At 40.0% G+C, this 22,414-nt stretch overlaps 2 protein-coding genes across 4 annotated transcripts; both read right to left on the bottom strand.

Moving 5' to 3' along the window:
- Positions 1 to 8,441: 8,441 nt before the first annotated feature.
- Positions 8,442 to 9,868, bottom strand: LOC149713590 (late histone H2A.2.2-like). The gene is made up of 3 exons (XM_089843968.1): positions 9,826 to 9,868; positions 9,313 to 9,427; positions 8,442 to 8,803 (listed from the first exon to the last, which is right to left on the bottom strand). The coding sequence occupies exons 2-3, from the start codon at positions 9,407 to 9,409 to the stop codon at positions 8,442 to 8,444; spliced, it is 459 nt and encodes a 152-aa protein (XP_089700094.1). The 5' UTR covers positions 9,410 to 9,427; positions 9,826 to 9,868.
- Positions 9,869 to 16,732: 6,864 nt separating this feature from the next.
- On the bottom strand, positions 16,733 to 21,686 carry LOC149713589 (uncharacterized). 3 transcript variants are annotated; one of them, XR_016369289.1, is made up of 3 exons: positions 17,397 to 21,686; positions 17,148 to 17,322; positions 16,733 to 16,850 (listed from the first exon to the last, which is right to left on the bottom strand). XR_016369289.1 is itself a non-coding variant. In XM_089843898.1 (2 exons), exons 1-2 carry the CDS (start codon positions 17,547 to 17,549, stop codon positions 17,254 to 17,256), a joined length of 222 nt encoding a protein of 73 aa, XP_089700024.1. In that variant the 5' UTR covers positions 17,550 to 21,686; the 3' UTR covers positions 16,993 to 17,253. The 3 variants fall into 2 exon arrangements, 1 of the variants encoding a protein (XP_089700024.1); XR_016369287.1 differs by lacking the exon at positions 16,733 to 16,850 and having other exon boundaries at positions 16,993 to 17,322.
- Between the last annotated feature and the right edge of the window lie 728 nt (positions 21,687 to 22,414).

Here is a 22,414-nt window from a genome sequence, read left to right as displayed (position 1 = left end):
GTTTGCAGGGATTGAAATAGCTAGTAGAGAAATTAAATGAGTAGTCGAAATACATGAAGAAACCAAATTAAGCGATGTCACTGATTGGCCACAGACCGCATTTGCAGGCACGTGTTTGTAAACCCATGATTTAACAAGCTACAAAAATGCTTTGCAATTTTTGACTAAACAGAACCGAATTTATCCCATATCAGACGTATTGCAACTACCCTTACCCATATTAAGGTTTGAATTACAAGTACAAAATAAGACTAGGCAACAACCCCGGGTCTCCACATTTAAGTATTCCACAGTCCAAAAGACGATCTTTAATACTACTTAAGAGAACGTTAAAGAAGGCTTATTTACAACTCAAAAAGAGAGACATTTAAAAGAATTTTTCCGCGAGGCTATTTTTGCATTTCTTTAATACTCATTTTGGTGTGAGTTTAGGTCCTTTGATTTAGACTACATTAAGTTCTTGTCTAGAATAACGCTTCATAAATGAACCTTGTTTTAGAGTCGATTAACGCCTTATAATTAAGCATCCTTTTAGACTAGACGAAGTTTTGAAAATGGATATCTGTTTAAGAACATATTTATAGCGCAGGGACTACTTCCGAGTCAACAAAAAGAAATTTATTGACCAAACTTGTTTTAAAATTTCTATTCCACTAGCCCTACACAAGTCGTGTAATGCACCTATGATCCAGTATTAGGTCACTCGAAATTGGACCTTAGCACTCACATTTTAAAGCAAGGCTGGCGAAATGGATTTTATGTTGAGATTATCAGACAATAATTATGGACAGGATCACTTGCAAATTAAGGACCAGACACCAGTTTATTATTGAAGACGTTAGAGGTAGGCCACGGTTTAAAAACGTCCTTCATTTTAAGACTGGTTTCGTTACGACTTTATCACACTGGTTAATCTTTCTAGAGATACGTGATATGGCTAGGAGTACGTGTTGTAAGGAGTCGAGTGTCAAAAGTCCACCGATATTGGGTGCTTGAAAATATTTTTAAAGTAAGTTTCGATACAGTTTTCATAAGACTGGGGTGAAAAGAGAGAAGAGGCTGAAGGCTGCAGGCGTAATCTTCAAAGGGATCATTGATTTTAAATTGCAAGTATATAAAAATGACCGTAAAAAAATTGCGCCCTTTTCAAAAACTCCTGCCAAAATTCACTTCTTCCCAGCTAACTTTGTCTTGAAACGAAACTTTTTAAATTACATTTTTTACCTCTCCGTGTGACGTAGTCCAGGAGAGGTTCTGTAACGGCCGTGTCTGTGTGTCTGTCTGTCTGTCTGTCCGTTGTTACACCCACGTGACCGCGTTCGCAGTTTGCGTATCGGAGCAAACGTGTTCGCCATCTCCGAACTGCTTTCACAGTCACGGAAATGGCTCCTCTACTTGAGTTCTCACACCACCATCTTCTGGTCTTTGTCCATCTCACAAGGACACCAGTCTGTTCTTACTGGCTTCTAATCACCACCATCTTCTGTACTTTGTCAATCCCACATTGACACCAGTCTGCACTTACACTGGCTTCTAACACCACCATCCACTGGTCTTCCGTCTGTTCCACATAGACACCAATCTGTCTCATTGGCTTCTACTCCATTATCATCGTTTGGTTTTAGGATATACGCGGCGATCAGCTAGGGTTACGAGAAACGTCTAGCTTCCCTAGGGTGGGATCGCCACCAAAGGTTTTCGCAATTGCGCTTTTTCCTTACTATTATAATGGAAACGAATCGTATATATACCCCAAATTTGAATAAAGCCGGCAAGAGGGGTACCCTTCACTTTAAACGTCAATATTAGCAAAGTTTGAGAAGATAATAGGTATAACTTTATTTTAAACGATTTAACTATTATTAATGTTAATTATTGAAGATTAAAATAATTAAAAATAATTATATTTATTTAAATATTAAAGATAAACCTCTCGTGCAAAGAGAGAGATTATCATTGCCTCCTATATCTACCAAGGCCCGTGCATGCGATATATTTCCTTCATTGCCTCCTATATCTATCAAGGCCCGTGCATTGTATATATATTTCATTCATTGCCTCCTATATCTATCAAGGCCCGTGCATTGTGATATATTTCATTCATTGCCTCCTATATCTATCAAGGCCCGTGCATTGCGATATATTTTTCAAAACAACAACAAAAATGGGAAACCCCAACTCAGAAACATAATAACGTTTTCATTGGATACTTAAGTTTATATAATCTTCTTGACACGGAGAGGTAATATTTTGGTTTTCCCAACTTGTTTCCTTTTTAAAGGACTAGGAATCGCGAAATAGCATTTTCTGAACTTGCCTATTGATTTTCCTTGACATTCTAACCATTACCCCACCCCAACGGCTTTAACTCGCTATTTTGCGCCCAAAAGGCATTTTTACACTCTGATTTAAAAAGGGCGCGAGAAAAAGAAACGAAGTGCTAGGCTCAAGAACGGGTTTAAGAGCTAAACAAATTAACACAAAGTATCTTTTTGGACATAGACTGGAAATAGTAAAACATAATTGAACAAGATAAGATAATACCATAAGGAAATTATACTCTCTCTCTAAGGGCCCAAGCGCATCTATTATTAAAAACATCTAGTTCTGCTAGATGTGACGTAGATTTTGTATAGGGGCTCCTTCCGAATTTTTCGTGAAATTCGCGGGAGAGAAAAATAATTTTCAAAATCAGCCACGACCGATATCCTAAGCCGGTCGTGGTCTAGAGGCGAGCTCTGAGATAACGCTCCCAAGCGGTTGGGAATCAAACTAAAACAGGCGGAGAGGCGAGTGGCGAGACGCGAGAGAGGAAGGACTGAGGGGAAAAAATAAGTAAGAGAATTTCCAGAACCCCCCAGTTCTCTCAGACACAAGAGGTAAATTCGCGCTTAGTAAAAATCACGAAGAGCTGTCGTGAGAAATCTTTGAAGGACGGAAAAATGTTCAATGCCGGGTTACTCTGCAGCGAATGCGCTCGGCCTCTGTTTAGGCTATACAATTATTATACCACTTGAGATGAGACGGATGGCTAACCAAATCGGACATACATACATTTCATCCGTAACATAGAATCTTGGGCCCTTAGAGAGAGAGTATAATTTCCTTATGGAATCACTGAACAAGATGTCTCATGTGCCATAGCAAAACTAAAACCAAAAGCCATATTCGGTCTCGATGGCATACCAAACTTTATTAAAACAAGCTGCCCCAGTAGAAAGGACACTCGTGCGGGATATGTAGGATAATAAAAAGGTGAAACAATACGGGCTGAAAAGCGAGAATGAGGTAAAAATTCTGACAAGTATTAACTCGCAGCAGACAGCTTAAGCCTTTAGAAGGAACCTTATCCCCTAGCACCATCACTAAACCAAGGTGTTTAATGATGCACCGGGTGTTTGGTATTAATGGTCTTGAAAGGTTAGAGGTACGGTTTACAAGATACGCTTGAATTTGACTAGTTTAAGAAGATGTATTTTTAATAAGAGTGAATGCGTTTATTTTTAAAAAAGAAGTTAATTTTCAAATGAAACCTGTAAGGATTTTAGCTGCATGCTTGAATTATTGTTATTTACTGCATATTTACAAATGTATAGGGTGTTCGTATAAGAGTATTTTTAATGTTTAATTTAAAAAGGGTTTCGTTTAAATGGGATTCCTAGGCAATTTTCTTAACAAGATGAAACTTCTGAAGGTATCTTACGGACTAATGTCTAAAAATTAAAACTTAACATCTCAGTTTCAAACAAGTTGGGAAAACCAAAATATTACCTCTCCGAGTCAAGACGACTACTTACAAACTTATTTAGCCAGATATGGAAATGTTTCTTAAGTTAAAATTTATGAAATATTAAAGCAGTATACAAAGCATAGCAAATTTACTGTAAATCAGACGACATTTTACATCCAATAATGATATACTTGTACACATTAAAATCATCCGATGGGGGAAAAACGGGAAATGAAGAGATAAAACTTTGGAGGGATATTACCTTTACGTGTTTGTAAAGGCCCAATTTTCTACTCCTCAACTGTATGCCCTCTATGTTCAAAGCCATATTCACAACAGGGTTGGCATGTAAACACTATCCTCTCGTTTCACCTCAACGATTTTCTTAGTTTAACAACATGACTGTTAACGTTACATAACACCAAAGCTTATTTGTGGCTACACACACTGAAAGTAAATGCGTACCATAAAAAGCATGAAAACACGAAGCTATTATCCGATTACGATCAGACCTTTCACTGGTCTGGGCTGCGTTCAGCAGAGCTCACCAAAAAAGACAGCGGATTTTGGAAATGTTTACCGGTGAGCTCTGTCGTCATAGCTTTTCTCCGGTCATCGGCGTTTTATAAATGACGCTAGCGCAATAAAGCGTGGAAGGTACCAAGGCTTAACAAAAATTGTAGGATAACATATTTATAGAGATAGATAACAACTTTTATAATTAAAAAATATTAATTCCTCCATGGTTTTTTCGCGAAGCTGAGAACTACGCGTTTTACGTCACGTTATCCAAAAAGCCGACTATTTTCTTTGAAGACCGCGCTAGCTCAGCGCTAAGCACCGTGACGTCAAAATTCAAAAGCAAAATCCCGTTATGTAGGACACTGCTGGCAGCGCTGGGCTCTGCTAAACGCGGCCCAGATTTCCACCATGATTATATAATCTAAGCCTAATTATTTAAAAGTGTATTTAACTTTCGGCTCACTCTGAACCGTTAATGTCTCTGCATACAGAAACGAAAACCAAACCCAAACGTTTACTTTTTCACTAGGCCTATTGACAAATAAAAATTTATTTGACCAACATAGCAGCGTTGTGCTTGTATTCACTGTGACTATAGAAAGGATTATGCTATAAACAGATGTAGTATAGCTTAAGTAATATATAAACATCCATTTTAAATAATAATATTAAACAAAATCTTTGGAATATCAAAATGAAATAGAGCTTTAAAGCTACAAAAGTACTAAATGCATCATAATTACGAAAAATATTTCCACATATTCATTTTATATTATGGAAAACGGGAATATTAAGGTTCTGAAGGATTTCTTTACACATCAAAACAAAACGAACTTCTAACGCAGCGCACTAGTGTTACAACGGACGGACACATATAGACAAACACATAGAGTGCTGTTTTACCCTTTCCGTATTAATTTTGAGTTGAGAGACATGATTATCTTAAATATTATAATAAATATAATTAATATTAAATATTTTCTTCGATAGTTGTTCGCCTTATTGAGCGTTACATCGTTTTGAAAAAGAACTATTAAACATTCTTGAGAGACTTGACTAATATTGGCGTTTGAAATGAAGCATACGCCGGTTGCATTACCTTACTCAAATAGGTAGTATATAAGGGTGTCGAACTACAGCTAATAGCAAGAACAACCGCAATTGCGAAAACCTTTGGTGGCGATCCCACCTTAGGGAGGCTAGACGTTTCTCGTAACCCTAGCTGATCGCCGCGAATGTCTTAAACCCAACGATGACGATGGAGTAGAAGCCAGGTGTACAGACTGGTGTCCAAGTGGAATGGACGAAGACCAGAAGATGGTGGTGATTAGAAGCCAGTATGTACAGACTGGTGTCCGTGTGGGATGGACGAAGACCAAAAGATGGTGGTGATTAGAAGCCAGTATGTACAGACTGGTGTCCATGTGGGATGGACGAAGACCAAAAGATGGTGGTGATTAGAAGCCAGTAAGTACAGATTGGTCTCCATGCGGGATGGACGAAGACCAAAAGATGGTGGTGATTAGAAGCCAGTAAGTACAGATTGGTCTCCGTGTGGGATGGACAAAAACCAGAAGATGGTGGTGTGAGAACTCAAGTAGAGGAGCCATTTCCGTGACTGTGAAAGCAGTTCGGAAATGGCGAACACGTTTGCTCCTATTTGGAAACTGCGAACGCGGTCACGTGGCTGTAACAACAGACACACAGACACACAGACAGACACACACACACACACACACACACGTCGAAATTAGAACCTCTCCGTGACATACGTCACTCGGAGAGGTAACAATCACGGAGTATGGACGGAAGAATATAACCTTTGACCTTTTTGCATTGTGTTGCATTATACATTTTGTCGTTGATTTCCCGTATTATGAAAGACCAACCGTTTACGGTCATTTGAAAGAGAGCCTGCGCTTGTCATTTATCCCAAAATTAACTTCACTACATTGAATTTAGTAACTAACGATATCAATAAAAAGCACTCGTCTCTACCTCCTACCGTATTTCAGAGAGTCACACTTGAAACTTCATTTTATCATTTATCGCAAATCAAATATTCAATTCTGTTTTAAATAACTAACAGTATCAATACTAGTTCTATATTAACTTTGAATCAAGAATGAAAACTTCAAAGCTATGATCCGATAACGATTAGCCCTTTCACTGATCTTATTGCTACTATGATGCTTTCTTCTATTATAAAATCTAAGTCTGATTACTTAAACGTGTATTTAACTTTCGGCTCACTCTGAACCGTTAATGTCCCTTCATTAGAGACACGATAATCAAAACCCAAAGTTTACTCCACCTCAGGTCTCAATTATTTGATTTCCCCGACAGTATCCAGGCCATAGCTTTCGTCTTGATATAATAATACCAAGGATTATTCTATATACAGATGTAGTATAGCTTAAGTAATATGTAAACAGCCATTTCAAATAACAATATTAAAAAACATCCTTGCAATATCAAAATGAAACAGAGCTTTAAAGCTACAAAAGTACTAAATGCATCGTAATTACGAAAAAGATTTCCACATATTCACTTTATATTATGGAAAAAGTGAATATTAAGGTTCTGTAGGATTTCTTAACACATCAAAACAAAGCGAACTGCTAACTCGGCGCACTAGTCTGACAACGGACAGACACACACAGACAAAAAAATAGACTGCTTTTTAACTCTTTCCGTATTAATTTTGAATTGAGAAAAGAGATTATCTTAAATATTAAAATAAATATAATTAATATTTAATATTTTCTTCGTTAGTTGTTCGCCTTATTGAGCGTTACATCGTTTTAAAAAAGAATAATTAAACAACCTTGAGAGACTTGACTAATATTGACGTTTGAGTTCAAGGATATGACTGTTTTTTCGCCTTACTTAAATAGGTAGTATATAAAGGATTCGAATCGCAGCTGTAGATAAGAACATCGCAATTGCGTGAACCTTGGAGGAAGACCCCTCCATTGGAAGGCTAGACGTTTCTCGTAACCCTAGCCGATCGCCGCGTATGTCTTAACCTTAAGGATGATGGTGATGTTAGAAGCCAGGTGTACAGACTGGTGTCCATGTGGGATGGACAAAAAAGAAGACCAGAAGATGGTGGTGTTAGAAGCCAGGTGTACAGACTGGTGTCCATGTGGGATGGACAAAAAAGAAGACCAGAAGATGGTGGTGTTAGAAGCCAGGTGTACAGACTGGTGTCCATGTGGGATGGACAAAAAAGAAGACCAGAAGATGGTGGTGTTAGAAGCCAGGTGTACAGACTGGTGTCCATGTGGGATGGACAAAATCAAAGACCAGAAGATGGTGGTGTTAGAAGCCAGGTGTACAGACTGGTGTCCATGTGGGATGGACAAAATCAAAGACCAGAAGATGGTGGTGTTAGAAGCCAGGTGTACAGACTGGTGTCCATGTGGGTTGGAAAAAAACAAAGACCAGAAGATGGTGGTGTTAGAAGCCAGGTGTACAGACTGGTGTCCATGTTGGATGGACAAAAACAAAGACCAGAAGATGGTGCTGTTAGAAGCCAGGTGTACAGACTGGTGTCCATGTGGGATGGACAAAGACGAGAAGGTGGTGGTGTTTAGAAGCCAGTAAATACAGACTGATGTCCATGTGGAATGGGCGAAAGACTAGAAGATGGTGGTGTTTAGAAGCTAGTAAGTTCAGACTGGTGTCCATGTGGGGTGGGCAAATGAACAGAGTTGTTAGACAGGCAATGGAGTAATAGCCTGTAAGTGGAATACAATTTCCGGGACTGTAAATGCGGTCTGGAAATTGAATACACGTTTGCTCCGATTTGCAAACTGCGAACGCGGTCACGTGGGTGTAACAACGGACAGACAGACAGACAGACAGACAGACAGACAGACAGACATGTCGAAATTAGAACCTCTCCGTGACATACGTCACTCGGAGAGGTAAAAATTATATGGAATAGTAGTACTACGTGAGGGCTTATTAACGATGAAAACTATTCTCAAATTCCTCAATTCATCTTAATCACGATTTATATCGTATGTCATGAATGGGAATAGAAAAACTTATAGACACCCAAATGTACGTAAAACATTTTATTGCCGTTAAAAATTATTTCCAAAAAGTATAAACCAAATAAGTCTAATAAAAACACAATATTTAACATATATAATATTTAAACTAAAACTAATTTAAAAAATTATTGGTTTTTTAAGCGCCTCTTTTCCTTTGGAACTGTTAATATTTTAGGCCTTACTCCACTGGAAGCGATGGTTGTGCCTTTGAACAATGACTTCATATCATCGTCTTCTTCAAGGGCCAACATGATGTGACGAGGAGTGATGCGGCCTTTCTTCCCCGCGCGAGCTTTTGCAGACGAAATTTCCATTAGTTCAGCCATCAGATATTCCAGCGCCGCGGTCAAGGCCACAACCGCGTCTCTTCGGTAACTAAAGGCGTACCTGCCATCTTGCAGTCTACGTTTAACGCGTGGAACTGGCAGGAGGAGTTCGGCCCGACTGGAAACGGTTTGTCGTGGGTGAATTCTTTTTTTCGCAATTGCTATAAATAAAAATCAATTATATAATCATTTGTAGTTGATAAGCAAATGTTAGACCTCTTCTTCATGCACATTCTCTGTTAATTTCCGAGTAAACATTCCTCAAGGTAAAATGAGGAACGTCAGTTTCAACTCGCTAACAAATTCCGTAAAATACGCGCCATTAAATTATCACACGTGCTATCTTTATTTTCAAACCACGATTAACCCGAGAAAATCAAATGACACATAAAATTATCAAGAATTAAAGTATGTTCTATTCTTAGACGTGCCAGTCTGTTAGAACCTGGGTCTTAAGAAGTACGCGAAAACTGTGCGCTTTGTGAACACAAAGCGAGTGGCGTGCATGAGCAAAGGTTAACTAGGATTCTAGCGAATCAAGGTGAATAGACACTTCTAAATGATGACTTTAAGGCGTAAAATTGGAAGAAAAACAACGAAAATTTGTATTTCAAACACATTTTTTTCTATGGAAATACGACGGTAAACCCGCATTATTCTAGATATTTACCATGGTCCATGGATCTTAGAATTTCCGGTTTATCGACTTTCCTCTTTCTTATTGTGACATTGCGCATATCCTTCTCTCCTATTTTAGTGCGAGCCATTACTCAATATCACCAGCGCTATAGATAAGAGACTTAAAATATAATTTGCATGTTTCGTTCGAAAATCTTTGCCTTTTATATCGTTTAACCAAGAGAGATTATATGGAACAAGTCAAGAATAACGTCGTTCACGTGATTCATAGCGGAAGATAATTATACCGTAAACGAATAAAAAATAATATAAAAAATCTAAAAATAAAAAGCAATTTTTAATTTCAATAGTCATTGCAAAGCATATTACATTATTGTTATCAAGCTTTCCTTTAAATTGCACTGCATTGCAGTTTGGTCTCCCTAAATATTACTCCATGGTGGAAGATTGCTCTTAGTTACTTATCATATTCTTTTTAGATGGCACAGAATTTTTGGTGTAAAGTCCATCTATTATCGTCAAAGGTCAGTGTAATAAAATTTACCCTATATGTTTAGGTACGCCATTTGTTTCGTGATCCTTCAAACACCAGATTTTATTTTCCACATTTTTAGGGTTAGTTTACTGTTTCACGATAACGTGACTCGGGAACGGAAGTTCATTAAGGTAAGCCAAAAGTAATATAAGAAACCTCCCTACGGGAGGAAAGTGTACAAAGGCGAATTTTTCCCGATACATCCTCGTACCGCCAATGTCCCCGCGCACTTATACGGCCGTAAACAAAGTTTAAACAAGTCGGGAAAACCAAAATATTACCTCTCCGTGTCGAGATTATATAAACTTAAGTATCCAATGAAAACGTCGACCTTTTTGCCCTCATCCTTTCCCGCGCTTTGCGCTTCCGCATTTCATCCTTACTCTCAACATTATCTTCCTCCATTTTACATACAAAAATCGAATACTCACAAAAAGGAGCGGCAAAAACCTGCTGGCTCTTTACAACCACTTAATTTGACTTAATATCCAACTTCCAAACACAAATATTTACTGGTAGATAAATTGACAACCTACAAGCAAAGAAAAATTCTCAAGAATGGCTCCCGCAAATTTAAAAGGTCTATTTTCAACTAGGTTTTTTTGAAATTTTTGGTCTAACTGTTATCTACACCTAGATGGTTTTCAGAGAAACAAACAAGGAGCATAAACACAATAATGGAAGCTTCAGTTTTATTTAAAACATGTGAAACAATTATCATCTCTGCAAATAGCTTACACATGTCTTTTTTACCAATGCCTAACCGTTTGGATTTTTCTAAAGCAATCTCAGCACCAAAAAATATTTTTTGATACAAAATAAATGTTTTATATTCTTATTAAGAATAAAACAAAAGGATAAAAAAGATCTGTCCTCTCGTAATTTTTTAAGCTTTTATCAAGATTACTCTATACAACAGTAACAAGGAGTATAAACCCATTAGTGGAAGCAGTATTTTTTTTCCGAAACAATCTCGCTTATGTTTATCCTCTCTAGGCTTCGCTAAATACGTATTTCTCTTACGTAAAATATTAATAGACAGGCAAGGATTCATACCATTAAAGAAGGAGAGCAATATTATCCATATTTTCATTTCATATACAGAGAAAAGAAATTATTATGTTTCTGAGAGGAGCTTCCCATTTTTGTTGTTGTTTTGAAAAATATATCGCAATGCACGGGCCTTAATAGATATAGGAGGCAATGAATGAAATATATCACAATGCACAGGCCTTGATAGATATAGGAGGCAACGAAGGAAATATATCGCATGCACGGGCCTTGGTAGATATAGGAGGCAATGATAATCTCTCTCTTTGCACGAGAGATTTATCTTTAATATTTAAATAAATATAATTATTTTTAATTATTTTAATCTTCAATAATTAACATTAATAATAGTTAAATCGTTTAAAATAAAGTTATACCTATTATCATCTCAAACTTTGCTAATATTGACGTTTAAAGTGAAGGGTACCCCTCTTGCCCGCTTTTTTCAAATTTGGGGTATATATACGATTCGATTCCATTATAATAGTAAGGAAAAAGCGCAATTGCGAAAACCTTTGGTGGAGATCCCACCTTAGGGAGGCTAGACGTTTCTCGTAACCCTAGCTGATCGCCGCGTATATCCTAAAACCAAACGATGATAATGGAGTAGAAGCCAATGATATAGATTGGTGTCTATGTGGAATAGACTTTGTGGATGGTGGTGTTAGAAGCCAGTGTAAGTGCAGACTGGTGTCAATGTGGGATTGACAAAGAATAGAAGATGGTGGTGGTGGAAGCCAGAAAAGTACCAGACCGGTGTTCTTATGGGATGGACGAAGACCAAACATGGTGGTGTGAGAACTCAAGTATAGACTAGCCAAAGGAGAGAAATACAATTTTCCAAATTTCTGTGAACTGTCAATGCGGTCCGGAAATTGGGAACACGTTTGCTCCGATACGCAAACTGCGAACGCGGTCACGTGGGTGTAACAACGGACAGACAGACACACAGACAGACACACACACACACACACAGACAGACACGGCCGTTACAGAACCTCTCCTGGACTACGTCACACGGAGAGGTAAAAATAGGGCTGGGCCGCGTAGAGCGTAGGAATACATTCTCTGATCTCGCGATTACGTCGGCTGCTTAAGCGATTGCGTCGGCTGCTTAAGCGATTGCGTCGGCTGCTTAAGCGATTGCGTCGGCTGCTTAAGTGATTGCGTCGGCTGCTTAAGTTTGTCAATTTCACAAACTCATTGTAATTTTAAACTTTTCCAATGAAATAATTCATGCAGTATTTTTAGATTTTGATGATAATCAATCATTAATAGACAGGCAGTGACTAGATTGTAGGATTTTCATAGGTCTTTGCGTAAAATTTGAAATAAACCCTTACTTTGCCAAGGTATATGACTAACACTATACATAGATTTCAAAATGGTGTTATTATCTTTCTTGAAATTTTATTCTTGTATTCATAATTTTCATCTTCTTCTTGGCTTCACAATAAACTAGATTTTCGTTTCGAAATAAAAGTATGTGAATATTTATTAACAAAATCAGGAATCTCCTGTTTCTTTAAGACAGACGGCTAAGCAGACTACACTAGCTTGAAGCGCTTTTTCCTCTTTCCTTTTCCAACGACCATATCGAAAGACTACCGTACCTTGTCCATGAGCAATAGTGTCTGAATATGGTATTTGGCGGTACGAGGATGTATCGCGTGTTTTAACGTTATGCCTATGGCGTCTTGTATACTTCCCTCCCGTAGGGAGGTTTCTTATATTACTTCTGGTTTAACTGTTGGCGATTACTGGGTTTAACTGTTGGCGATTACTGGGTTTAACTGTTGGCGAATACTGGGTTTAATTGTTGGCAAATACTGGGTTTAATTGTTGGCGAATACTGGGTTTAACTGTTGGCGAATACTGGGTTTAACTGTTGGCGAATACTGGGTTTAATTGTTGGCAAATACTGGGTTTAATTGTTGGCGAATACTGGGTTTAACTGTTGGCGAATACTGGGTTTAACTGTTGGCGAATACTGGGTTTAACTGTTGGCGAATACTGGGTTTAACTGTTGGCGAATACTGGGTTTAACTGTTGGCGAATACTGGGTTTAACTGTTGGCGAATACTGGGTTTAATTGTTGGCGAATACTGGGTTTAATTGTTGGCGAATACTGGGTTTAATTGTTGGCGAATACTGAGTTTAATTGTTGGCGAATACTGGGTTTAATTGTTGGCGAATACTGGGTTTAACTGTTGGCGAATACTGGGTTTAACTGTTGGCGAATACTGGGTTTAACTGTTGCCGAATACTGGGTTTAACTGTTGCCGAATACTGGGTTTAACTGTTGGCGAATACTGGGTTTAACTGTTGGCGAATACTGGGTTTAACTGTTGGCGAATACTGGGTTTAACTGTTGCCGAATACTGGGTTTAACTGTTGGCGAATACTGGGTTTAACTGTTGGCGAATACTGGGTTTAACTGTTGGCGAATACTGGGTTTAACTGTTGGCGAATACTGGGTTTAACTGTTGGCGAATACTGGGTTTAACTGTTGGCGAATACTGGGTTTAACTGTTGGCGAATACTGGGTTTAACTGTTGCCGAATACTGGGTTTAACTGTTGGCGAATACTGGGTTTAACTGTTGGCGAATACTGGGTTTAACTGTTGGCGAATACTGGGTTTAACTGTTGGCGAATACTGGGTTTAACTGTTGGCGAATACTGGGTTTAACTGTTGGCGAATACTGGGTTTAACTGTTGGCGAATACTGGGTTTAACTGTTGGCGAATACTGGGTTTAACTGTTGGCGAATACTGGGTTTAACTGTTGGCGAATACTGGGTTTAACTGTTGGCGAATACTGGGTTTAACTGTTGGCGAATACTGGGTTTAACTGTTGGCGAATACTGGGTTTAACTGTTGTCGAATACTGGGTTTAACTGTTGGCGAATACTGGGTTTAACTGTTGGCGAATACTGGGTTTAACTGTTGGCGAATACTGGGTTTAACTGTTGGCGAATACTGGGTTTAACTGTTGGCGAATACTGGGTTTAACTGTTGGCGAATACTGGGTTTAACTGTTGGCGAATACTGGGTTTAACTGTTGGCGAATACTGGGTTTAACTGTTGGCGAATACTGGGTTTAACTGTTGTCGAATACTGGGTTTAACTGTTGGCGAATACTGGGTTTAACTGTTGGCGAATACTGGGTTGGGAAAGAAATCAGATCGGCATCGTCAAAGTATTCACCCTGTTAGATTGCGGTGAGGATAAAGTTTACGGTTCATTTGACTAACGGCCGTTTCGAAACGGATTAACATATTTTCCCTTTACTCCGGTTTTTGGAGATAGGGCGAGGTTGGGGATAGGGAATACGGGCAAGGTACCTAGAATGAGATAGTGATTTTCATACGGAAAGGGCACTATGTGTAAAGGCTGAGTTGCTGCTATTTATTTATGTTTGTCGTTGAAAACATCTTTTGACCCTTCAATGTGTGTATATTCATATATAGTTGTTATAGGTTTTTATCTACGTTCTGAAAGACATACTGGCTTTACGATTATGATCTGTGCGTGACTGAGTGTGTGTGTTTGTGGATTGTCTGTGGAGGCTGGCTAGGCGAAAAGACCTTTTTATCTAGATGTGGTAAGAACTTAATGCACACCAAACGTTGGGCCATCTCGAATATTAAGTTAGAGAAATAGAAAACATGAATACTGTACTACATTCGCACATACGAAACTAACACGCCCTTTCCACCTCAACCACACTTAGTTAATAGGTAAATCTTTTTACGTGACTTGTTATTAATCTGATCAGGCGTAAATTAGCCTTGCCTGCATTAGGCCCCGTCGGACTAACGCAAAAATGGGATCCCAAGTCTCACATGGGCTAGAAATAAGTCACCTCCGATAAGCCCAATTGTTGAATCTAGGACTGATTATATTCCCTCAGATTTGGTTTTAGAAGAGATACGCATTCGTTACAGCCTTGGCATGATTTTCTTCTTTGCAATTTCAGATTTAAACTCATCGCATGTGACGTCAAAATTGAATGTATTCTTAAGGATTACACAATCTTTTACAAGGATAGATAGAGCTCTAGTAATATGGTCTGTAATCAGCGGTGGAAAGATTATTATAAAAACAAAATGTACAGTTCATAAAAGAACGATTTTATCCCCTAACATCTAGTATTTTGATATCCAGTTCTAATGTAGACGAATTCGATATAATAGCAGTTGCGTTTTGCGAGCGACTCTGGGCCAAGGTCTTTTAATGTAGGGTTTTGAAACACTACCAGAACGATTAACTTGGAAACGTTGAAAGAATTAGTTAGACTAGTCTCTAAAGAAATTGCTGTAAGTTAGATTTATTCATCTTTAAATGGGTTCCTTCATAATGGATGACTTTTGTAATTCACCATTTTGGGTATGCAACGTGAGGTTTTTTTTACAAATTTCATAGTTTGAATTAGAGTACGAATATTACAAGTTTGCGAGAGTTCAGGAGAGTGTAATTACATTTGATAGGACGCCAATTTGACATGGAACACGGATGACCCGGATTTTACACCGTGTTTTCAAAAGACCATCTTGGTCTGGGTGCCGTGCGCCATACTATGGTTGTTCCTACCACTGGAAGTTGCCTTGATCGCCAAATCGGACCTACGAAGCGTCTCCCGTTCTCACCTTTCCATTACGAAAAGCGTAAGTCTTTATTGAGCGAGGATCATCGTTGTACGGCATAAAATGCATAGGATGACCGCGGTCTTGGCATTTGGGAATATTTGTAGGGCGATTGACCGAAAAATTCCTAAAAACCTAAGTTTTCTTTGGTTTTTTCAGTTCTTGGTTTTGCTACTGACCGCAATTAGCGTGTTAAAATTTGGTAAACAAATATACTACGGGGATTATGAAATAGTTGACAATTTGGCGGTCGTCCTTCAAATTGGAACTTACGTAAAAAACAATTTAAAAAATCCATATCTAACGTGATTATAAAAGTAAATAAAAATGCGGGTTGCAGATCTTGGCGTTATTCCTCATAATTTACGGCAGAGGGGGTGGCGCGATGTTGTCCGGAATCCTGACAATGTTTTGGTTCCTCTTAACACTAGCGCAAACTATCACACTAAGATCCACCATTAAGAAATACTATTTACAAGTAAGCGAAGCTTTTAATTTTATATTAATATAACAGCCAAAAATAAAATAGTGAAATATTTCAGAACGACACTGATGACTATTTTGGGCTGGTAATTCAGTCGGTAGAATACTCTTTAGTACTAGTTACACTCGTATTACATACACAGAGTGACATCTCTACGCAGTACGAAAAACATGCATACGCAATCGAAGGAAAAATGGTAATACTACATACTAAATGCTATAGTTTTTTGCCTTTGGGCTTGACGTTCTATATTTAGCTCTAACTAAGGTTTCAGTGCCATACTTTTAGAACACATACACTTAAATTTTCAATTATATTTTTTTAACCAAAAGATGGTTATTTTAGAACAATAAGAATTCAAAGGAAGATGACGCATCTTTTTGTTCACGCGTGGTTCATTCATGGCTTACCAGGTAAATCTTTCCTTGTTATTGTATTTTTATATACTGCCCGTTCTTGAAGAAGTTATTACAGCACTAATTTTCAAGTTTTTCTTTTCAAATTTAAACGAACTGTAGCATCCTTTGGAAAGGTTGGAAGAAAAACTTGCAGCCATCGGATGTGTACGACGTAAATGACTCGGAGAGGGCATTGGCTGTCTCAGGCATTTTCGAAAAACATTTGAAGCCCCAACCTTTGGCCAAAATTGACGGCAATGATATGGAAATGATAATATTTTCGGAAGAGCGAAACAGAACAAAAAGTCAAAGCAAGTCAATCACTTGGCCCTTGTTGAGGACAGTCGGGCCTTGCTTAATTTCTGGAGTGGTCTTACAGGTTCTATCCGACGTAGTGTCTATTGGTCCTGCCCTTTTGACAGGGTAAACACTTTCACTTTTTCAGCCACATAAAAACTACATAACATCAAAAGTGATTAATATGGGAAATGATTAGTAGAACATTAAAATCAAATAGAATATCTAGAAAGAACATGTTGTTCACATAAAGCGTGAAATATAAGTTCCTTCGTTGCTTTCAGTTGGTTCCTTGCTCATATTGAAGCTCAACAACATTAGCCATAACAATTTAATGGGTCATACATTCCTCTAAATATTCATTAAAATTGAATCTAGCATAGTAGCAGATATTGAGATTGCAAGTGGTCACGCTGTATTGAATTAAACAAACTATAGAACGAGTAACCAGTTTACTTATGTTTTCAGTTCCATCATTGAATACTCGACGAGTCAAGATCCTTTGTGGAAGGGCATTTTCTACGTTTGCCTTTACGGTGTAGCCAGTCTTGTGCAAACTCTGTTACAAGAAGGTAGCGCCATTTTCCACACCAAACTTGGACTGAGACTCAAATCCGCCACCATGCACGTTCTGTACAAAAAAGTAAGTTAGGGCTATCTTGATAGTGGGACACAAGTTCATTAGTGAGATTCCTCGATACAGACCTTTCGCTTGACGAGTTGTGATCGGCGTGACCTGACAATGGGCGAAATACTGAACACTATGTACGTTGACACGAACAGATTCCAAATTCTTTCACCGCAACTTGGCCTCTTGTGGTCCGTCCCGGTACAAACAGTACTGTGTTTCACCTTCATGTATCAAGAACTTGGTTATTCAGCCTTTGCTGGCGTCGTGCCTATTCTCGTTCTTCTTCCACTGAACTATCTCAGCACCAAGAAATACAAAGAATTGCAGGTAAATGTTGTCCAACTAAAACATCCCAGCAATCGGAACCATTTGCATAAACTAACATCAATCTCTAGTAGAACACATTAATTAAATGTGAACAGCGTTTTATCATGAGCCTTTCAAAAATGTAGCCCGGGGAAAACAATATTCTTCCTTCTCGCGTCTGCACAACCATTCCTGGAGGAAAGTAATTTATGAGAACGTAGGTCATGATCCCCCCCCCCCCATGTCCATAAAGACCCGGTCATAATCCCTCCAGAGCCAAAAATGGATATAATATCCTCTCAGACGATTCACAATCTCCAGGACAATATCCCCCAAAGAGATGTCAATGACAAGGTACCCAAAGAAAAGAGACTAATCCCTCAATCAAATGTATTTTGGCGACAAAATGGCTTAATTTGAGAAAAACTCCATGTTATTTCTATGGGAAAATTTAACTTTTTCACCAAAAGGGCTGATTAATTTTATGGAAATGAAAACCACCCTTAGCAACTTTATTTTTTATAAAATAAACTATTAGGTGGATCTTTTTGAAATTTTAACCACATATTCTTTTCTGTGGAATTGTTTCGAAACAATTAATACGATACAAAAAAACTACATACAAACAAAAAACCCTCCTTATACATTAAGAGCAGTATGAAGTCTTATCTAAGAGAGCTACCGCTCTCCTAGAATTATAAAATGGTCTATTACATTTAGAGCCTTAATAATCAAAATACCTCCATGTGTTATAGAGTTTTTTACGAGCACTCGAATAAACTTAATTATAGTCTCGAACTTGTTATGCTCTAGATCATTCTCACACTGCCCGCGATAAAAAAGAAAACACGGTTAGTACAGCCAGAGAGCAGTGAACTAGTATTTTACAGCGCGAGTCTAAACCGGGACTCCGGGAGAAAGGGGGTCTAAAGGGGGTTAATTTGGTTCATTATTGTCAGGCAAGTTACTGTTTCCATATTGACTTACAATTTTGCACCCTCTCTTCAACACAAAATCCAAAAAATTTTGAAAAAAAAATGTCGTACAGTTTGCGCAATTATAGCCAACAAGATTCCGTAAAGAGGGCAGTTCTTAGCCAGAAATCTGATGCGATAACCAAGTTTTCCTTTCTCTCGTTTTGGTTGTTAAGCTTCACCTTTATCAGGGATAGATTTATTTTTTTAAGACGGAATGGACAACGTTTGGCCTTTGTTTCAGTCCGACTCATAGCCGAGTGTAGAGCCCCCTTTCTTTAACACGTAACCAAAAAATTAAATTATCTCATTGGCTCACTAAAACTACGTATTGGTGACGTCGCTGACAAGGAGGGCCAAAAATACGTAATTCCTGTTTACCTCTGTCGCTATCACCACGACCTCTCTTGCGTTGTACAGATAAGCGTCTTCACAGGGGTTCAAAATGGAACCGTCTAAAAGCGAGGGTCCAGAAATTATTCGGGAATTGTTTTTAATAGCAATTAAGAAGGTAGTTAGTGAATTTGGTGCCGGTGTTTTGGATTTGGACTACATCTGCAAGGGTGAAAAGTGTTCGCTAATTCTTTTTTAAACCAATCATGTCTACAATCCTCATGATTTTGTAAGCGAATTTGATGAATTTAACCAAGGCTTAGTGAATGGCCAGGAGTTTTGTAAGCTTAGTGTTTGGTTAAAACCTGTTCGTGCTGTAATATCTATGAAGACTTTTACTCAATTCTAACTCACTTTTAATTTTCTTGGGCCTTCCCCGTTTTTTTCAGTTGCAAGCCCTATGTCTTGTGTAACTTCCATTTTTAAACAATGTTCTTTCAAAAATTACAATCCGAGCCCATTCCAACTTGGCAGACGAAAGGGCAGACGACGTTTATTTGACCCGGATATACATACAACGCCATAGCGAAATACCCCTCCGTCACGGGTAAGGGGGTCGTGGACTTGGACGTGCACCCGAATAACCCTGTTACCCATTCCGTCTTAAAAAAATAAATCTATCCCTGCCTTTATCAATCTAAAAAGTGCGAAAAAAACCTCTCCTTTTCTACTCCTCCCTGGTACAACACGCGCGGATGGTTTAGTAATACCTAAATTCGCGAAGAGCAGCAAAGTTTCTTTGAAATACCTTGGAATTCCCGTAATACACTCGGTTTTCACTAGGCGTTTTTCGCAATATTTTGCACAAATGTAAAAGAGTTTACCTTTTTTTTTTTTTTTGCGAAATACGCGTTTTGCCGTCGAAGGCTCTATTTCTATTTTCCGTTTTTTCTTCCTTTGCGTTTTTTCTTATTATTATTATTGTTGAGGAGGGTACGCGCCCTAGCACCGATGCCAAAGGCATATTGTGCATCCTCGTGTTCAGGCCTTGAAAAGGCCCGTAGCAGCAGCGTAGCGAAGAATTCGCTCCACCGTAATAGAGGAGACCCGCGAGGGTTCCAAAGTGTGTGAATCAAAATATTCTAGTCTAAGCGAGGCGAAGCAGTCGCACTCGCAAAGTACGTGAGCGGATGTTTCTTCCTTCTCCTGACACGACCTACAGAGAGGGTCGTCGGCAAAACCCATCAGATGGAGGTGCCTATTAAGCCGACAGTGCCCGGTCCGAAGACCAGTGGCCAGCCTAATATCCCATCTGCTGAGCGAAATTAGGTCTCTGGCACGAGACCTGCAGGGACCATTGACTAACAGTTTTGTCTGTCTCTGGCCCTCCATGTTATGCCAGAGCTGGTTTTGTATGACAGTCAACCTGTCATGCAGATACCGTTTGACGTGCCTGTAGGGGATGGGGACGGCCGGCTCCGGCCCAAAGAGCTTGGCCTCCGCACCCCTTTTCGGAAATATATCGGCTTGCTCATTGCCATGATATCCGCTATGCCCTGGCACCCAGTACAACAGAACCTTTTGCAGGATGCCAGTCGCGCTAGCAGATCAAGGCAGCTGCGCACCAGTTGAGAGGTAATCTGACACTGGTTCAGCGCGTTCAGGGCGGACTGACTGTCAGAATAAATTCTCACAGTCCGTCCGGTATAACCTTTGTTAATACAGTAATCTGCGCAATTTCCGCCTGCAACACACTAGCGAAGGTGCCCAGGCAAGCAGAAAAGCCGACCCTTGTGGTTTGGCAGTAATAGAGGGCGCCAGCGCCGGAATCGGTCTTGGAACCATCGGTGAACCAAATAGTTTCACCCTCAGTGCCAAGAGGCAGCAGGTTAGTCCACTCTGCCCGACTGGGGAAGTGGATGCTGAATGGCTTAGTGAAGTCAAACTGGTAACGGTTTTGTCAGAGCACATCGTTAGCGACGGCTCAAGTGCGGCGTACTCCCGAAAGAGCTTCGTATGGCTGTAATCCCAAAGTCTTGGAACGCAGCAGCCACTAATGTTGAGCCTGTAGGCCCCCATGACAGCCTCCTCCTCAATGAAGAGATGAAGAGGAAGCATGTCAAGGAGCACCTCCAGGGAAGCAGTTGCGGTCGATCTCATGGCCCCCGTAACACCAATGCAGGCAAGCCTTTGAAGCTTGCGCAGGGCAGCCTGCACCGTCTTAAGCCGGACCCTTGTCCACCAGACAAGTGCCCCGTAAGATAGTATGGGTCTGACGATCCCAGTATAGAGCCAGTGTACATCCTTGGGGTTGAGGCCCCAAGTCTTGCCGACAGAGCTCCTCCAGAAGAGCATCTTGGCCTTCTTAATACACCGATCAAGATGCGGCTTCCATGTGAGTCTGCAATCAAAGGTCACCCCCCAGGTATTTCACCTCGGAGGACTTTGTCAGGACCTGGCCAAAGAAAGAGATATCATTGAACAGATCCTTAGTATTTTTCCACGTAAACGGAACAAGGACAGTTTTATCAGGATTAATGGTGAGGTTAACCGCCTGACACCATTGCTCCACGCTAAAGAGAGCAGATCTCATAAGCGCGATAACAGTATCCGGGAACTTCCCGGTAAAGACTATCGCTACATCGTCCGCATACCCGAAGCAGCTACAGCCCCAGCTCCCCCGAGCCTCCCCAAGAGTTCGTCCACCACCAGGCACCACAACAGGGGGGACAGCACTCCACCCTGAGGGCAGCCCTTGCTGGTAGTCACCCCTAGAGAGTCCCCAAGGAGGGACGCCGACACCTCGCGCTCGGTAAGCATGGACTTGATCCAGCGGCCAAGAGTGTCGCTGATGCCAAATCTCTTAACAGCTTCAGTAATAACCGAGCTAGAGACCTTGTCAAAGGCCCCCTCAATATCGAGGAAGACGGCCAGTGAAATTTCCTGAAACTCGAATGCCCTATCCAGGCAATTCGTAAGGCCGTGGAGCGCCGTCTCAGTGGATTTGCCTTTTTGGTAAGCAAATTGTGAAGAAGAGAGAGGAGTTACCGAAAGTACCTCGTCTCTAATGTACCTGTCTACCAGCTTCTCCAGAATTTTGAGGAAGAAGGAGGTCAGGCATATGGGCCAAATGCCTTCGCCTCGAGATAGGAAGCCTTCCCGGGCTTGGGAATAAAGATGACCCTAGAGCGTTTCCAGTCACGAGGTATGTGACCGAGAGCAATGCAGAGTCTGTAGATTTTGCATAGCGAAGAGGCGATGTGGTCTAAGCCCTCCTGCAAAAGCAGAGGGAAGACCCCATCGGGTCCCGGAGACTTGTAGGGCTCAAAACAGTTGACAGCCCACCGAAGCTTGGGAATCGTGACAACCTGTCTGGCTACAAGCCAGTCTTCCCTCTTAGCCCTGTGCAGGACAGGGTAGAGAGAGTCAGGGTTTGTTGGATTGATGAAAGTAGAGTCAGGAAAATGGACCTCCAGCAT

Source organism: Phalangium opilio, unplaced genomic scaffold, assembly GCF_054372755.1.
Source record: "Phalangium opilio isolate 3A_F unplaced genomic scaffold, DU_Popi_V2 ptg000009l_1, whole genome shotgun sequence".
In the NCBI taxonomy this organism is placed as follows: Eukaryota; Metazoa; Arthropoda; class Arachnida; order Opiliones; family Phalangiidae; genus Phalangium; species Phalangium opilio.
The sequence above is the reverse complement of the archived record's forward strand: the minus strand, read 5'-3'. Positions and strand labels throughout refer to the sequence as shown.

Excerpts from the sequence above, each read along its gene's own strand:
- LOC149713590 (XM_089843968.1), bottom strand. The coding sequence starts at position 9,409 with ATGGCTCGCACTAAAATAGGAGAGAAGGATATGCGCAATGTCACAATA. Across the intron at positions 8,804-9,312 it reads TCTAAGATCCATGGACCATG|CAATTGCGAAAAAAAGAATT; the intron begins GTAAATATCTAG and ends TTTTATTTATAG.
- LOC149713589 (XM_089843898.1), bottom strand. The coding sequence starts at position 17,549 with ATGAAGGTGAAACACAGTACTGTTTGTACCGGGACGGACCACAAGAGG. Across the intron at positions 17,323-17,396 it reads CACAACTCGTCAAGCGAAAG|AACGTGCATGGTGGCGGATT; the intron begins GTCTGTATCGAG and ends TTTTTTGTACAG.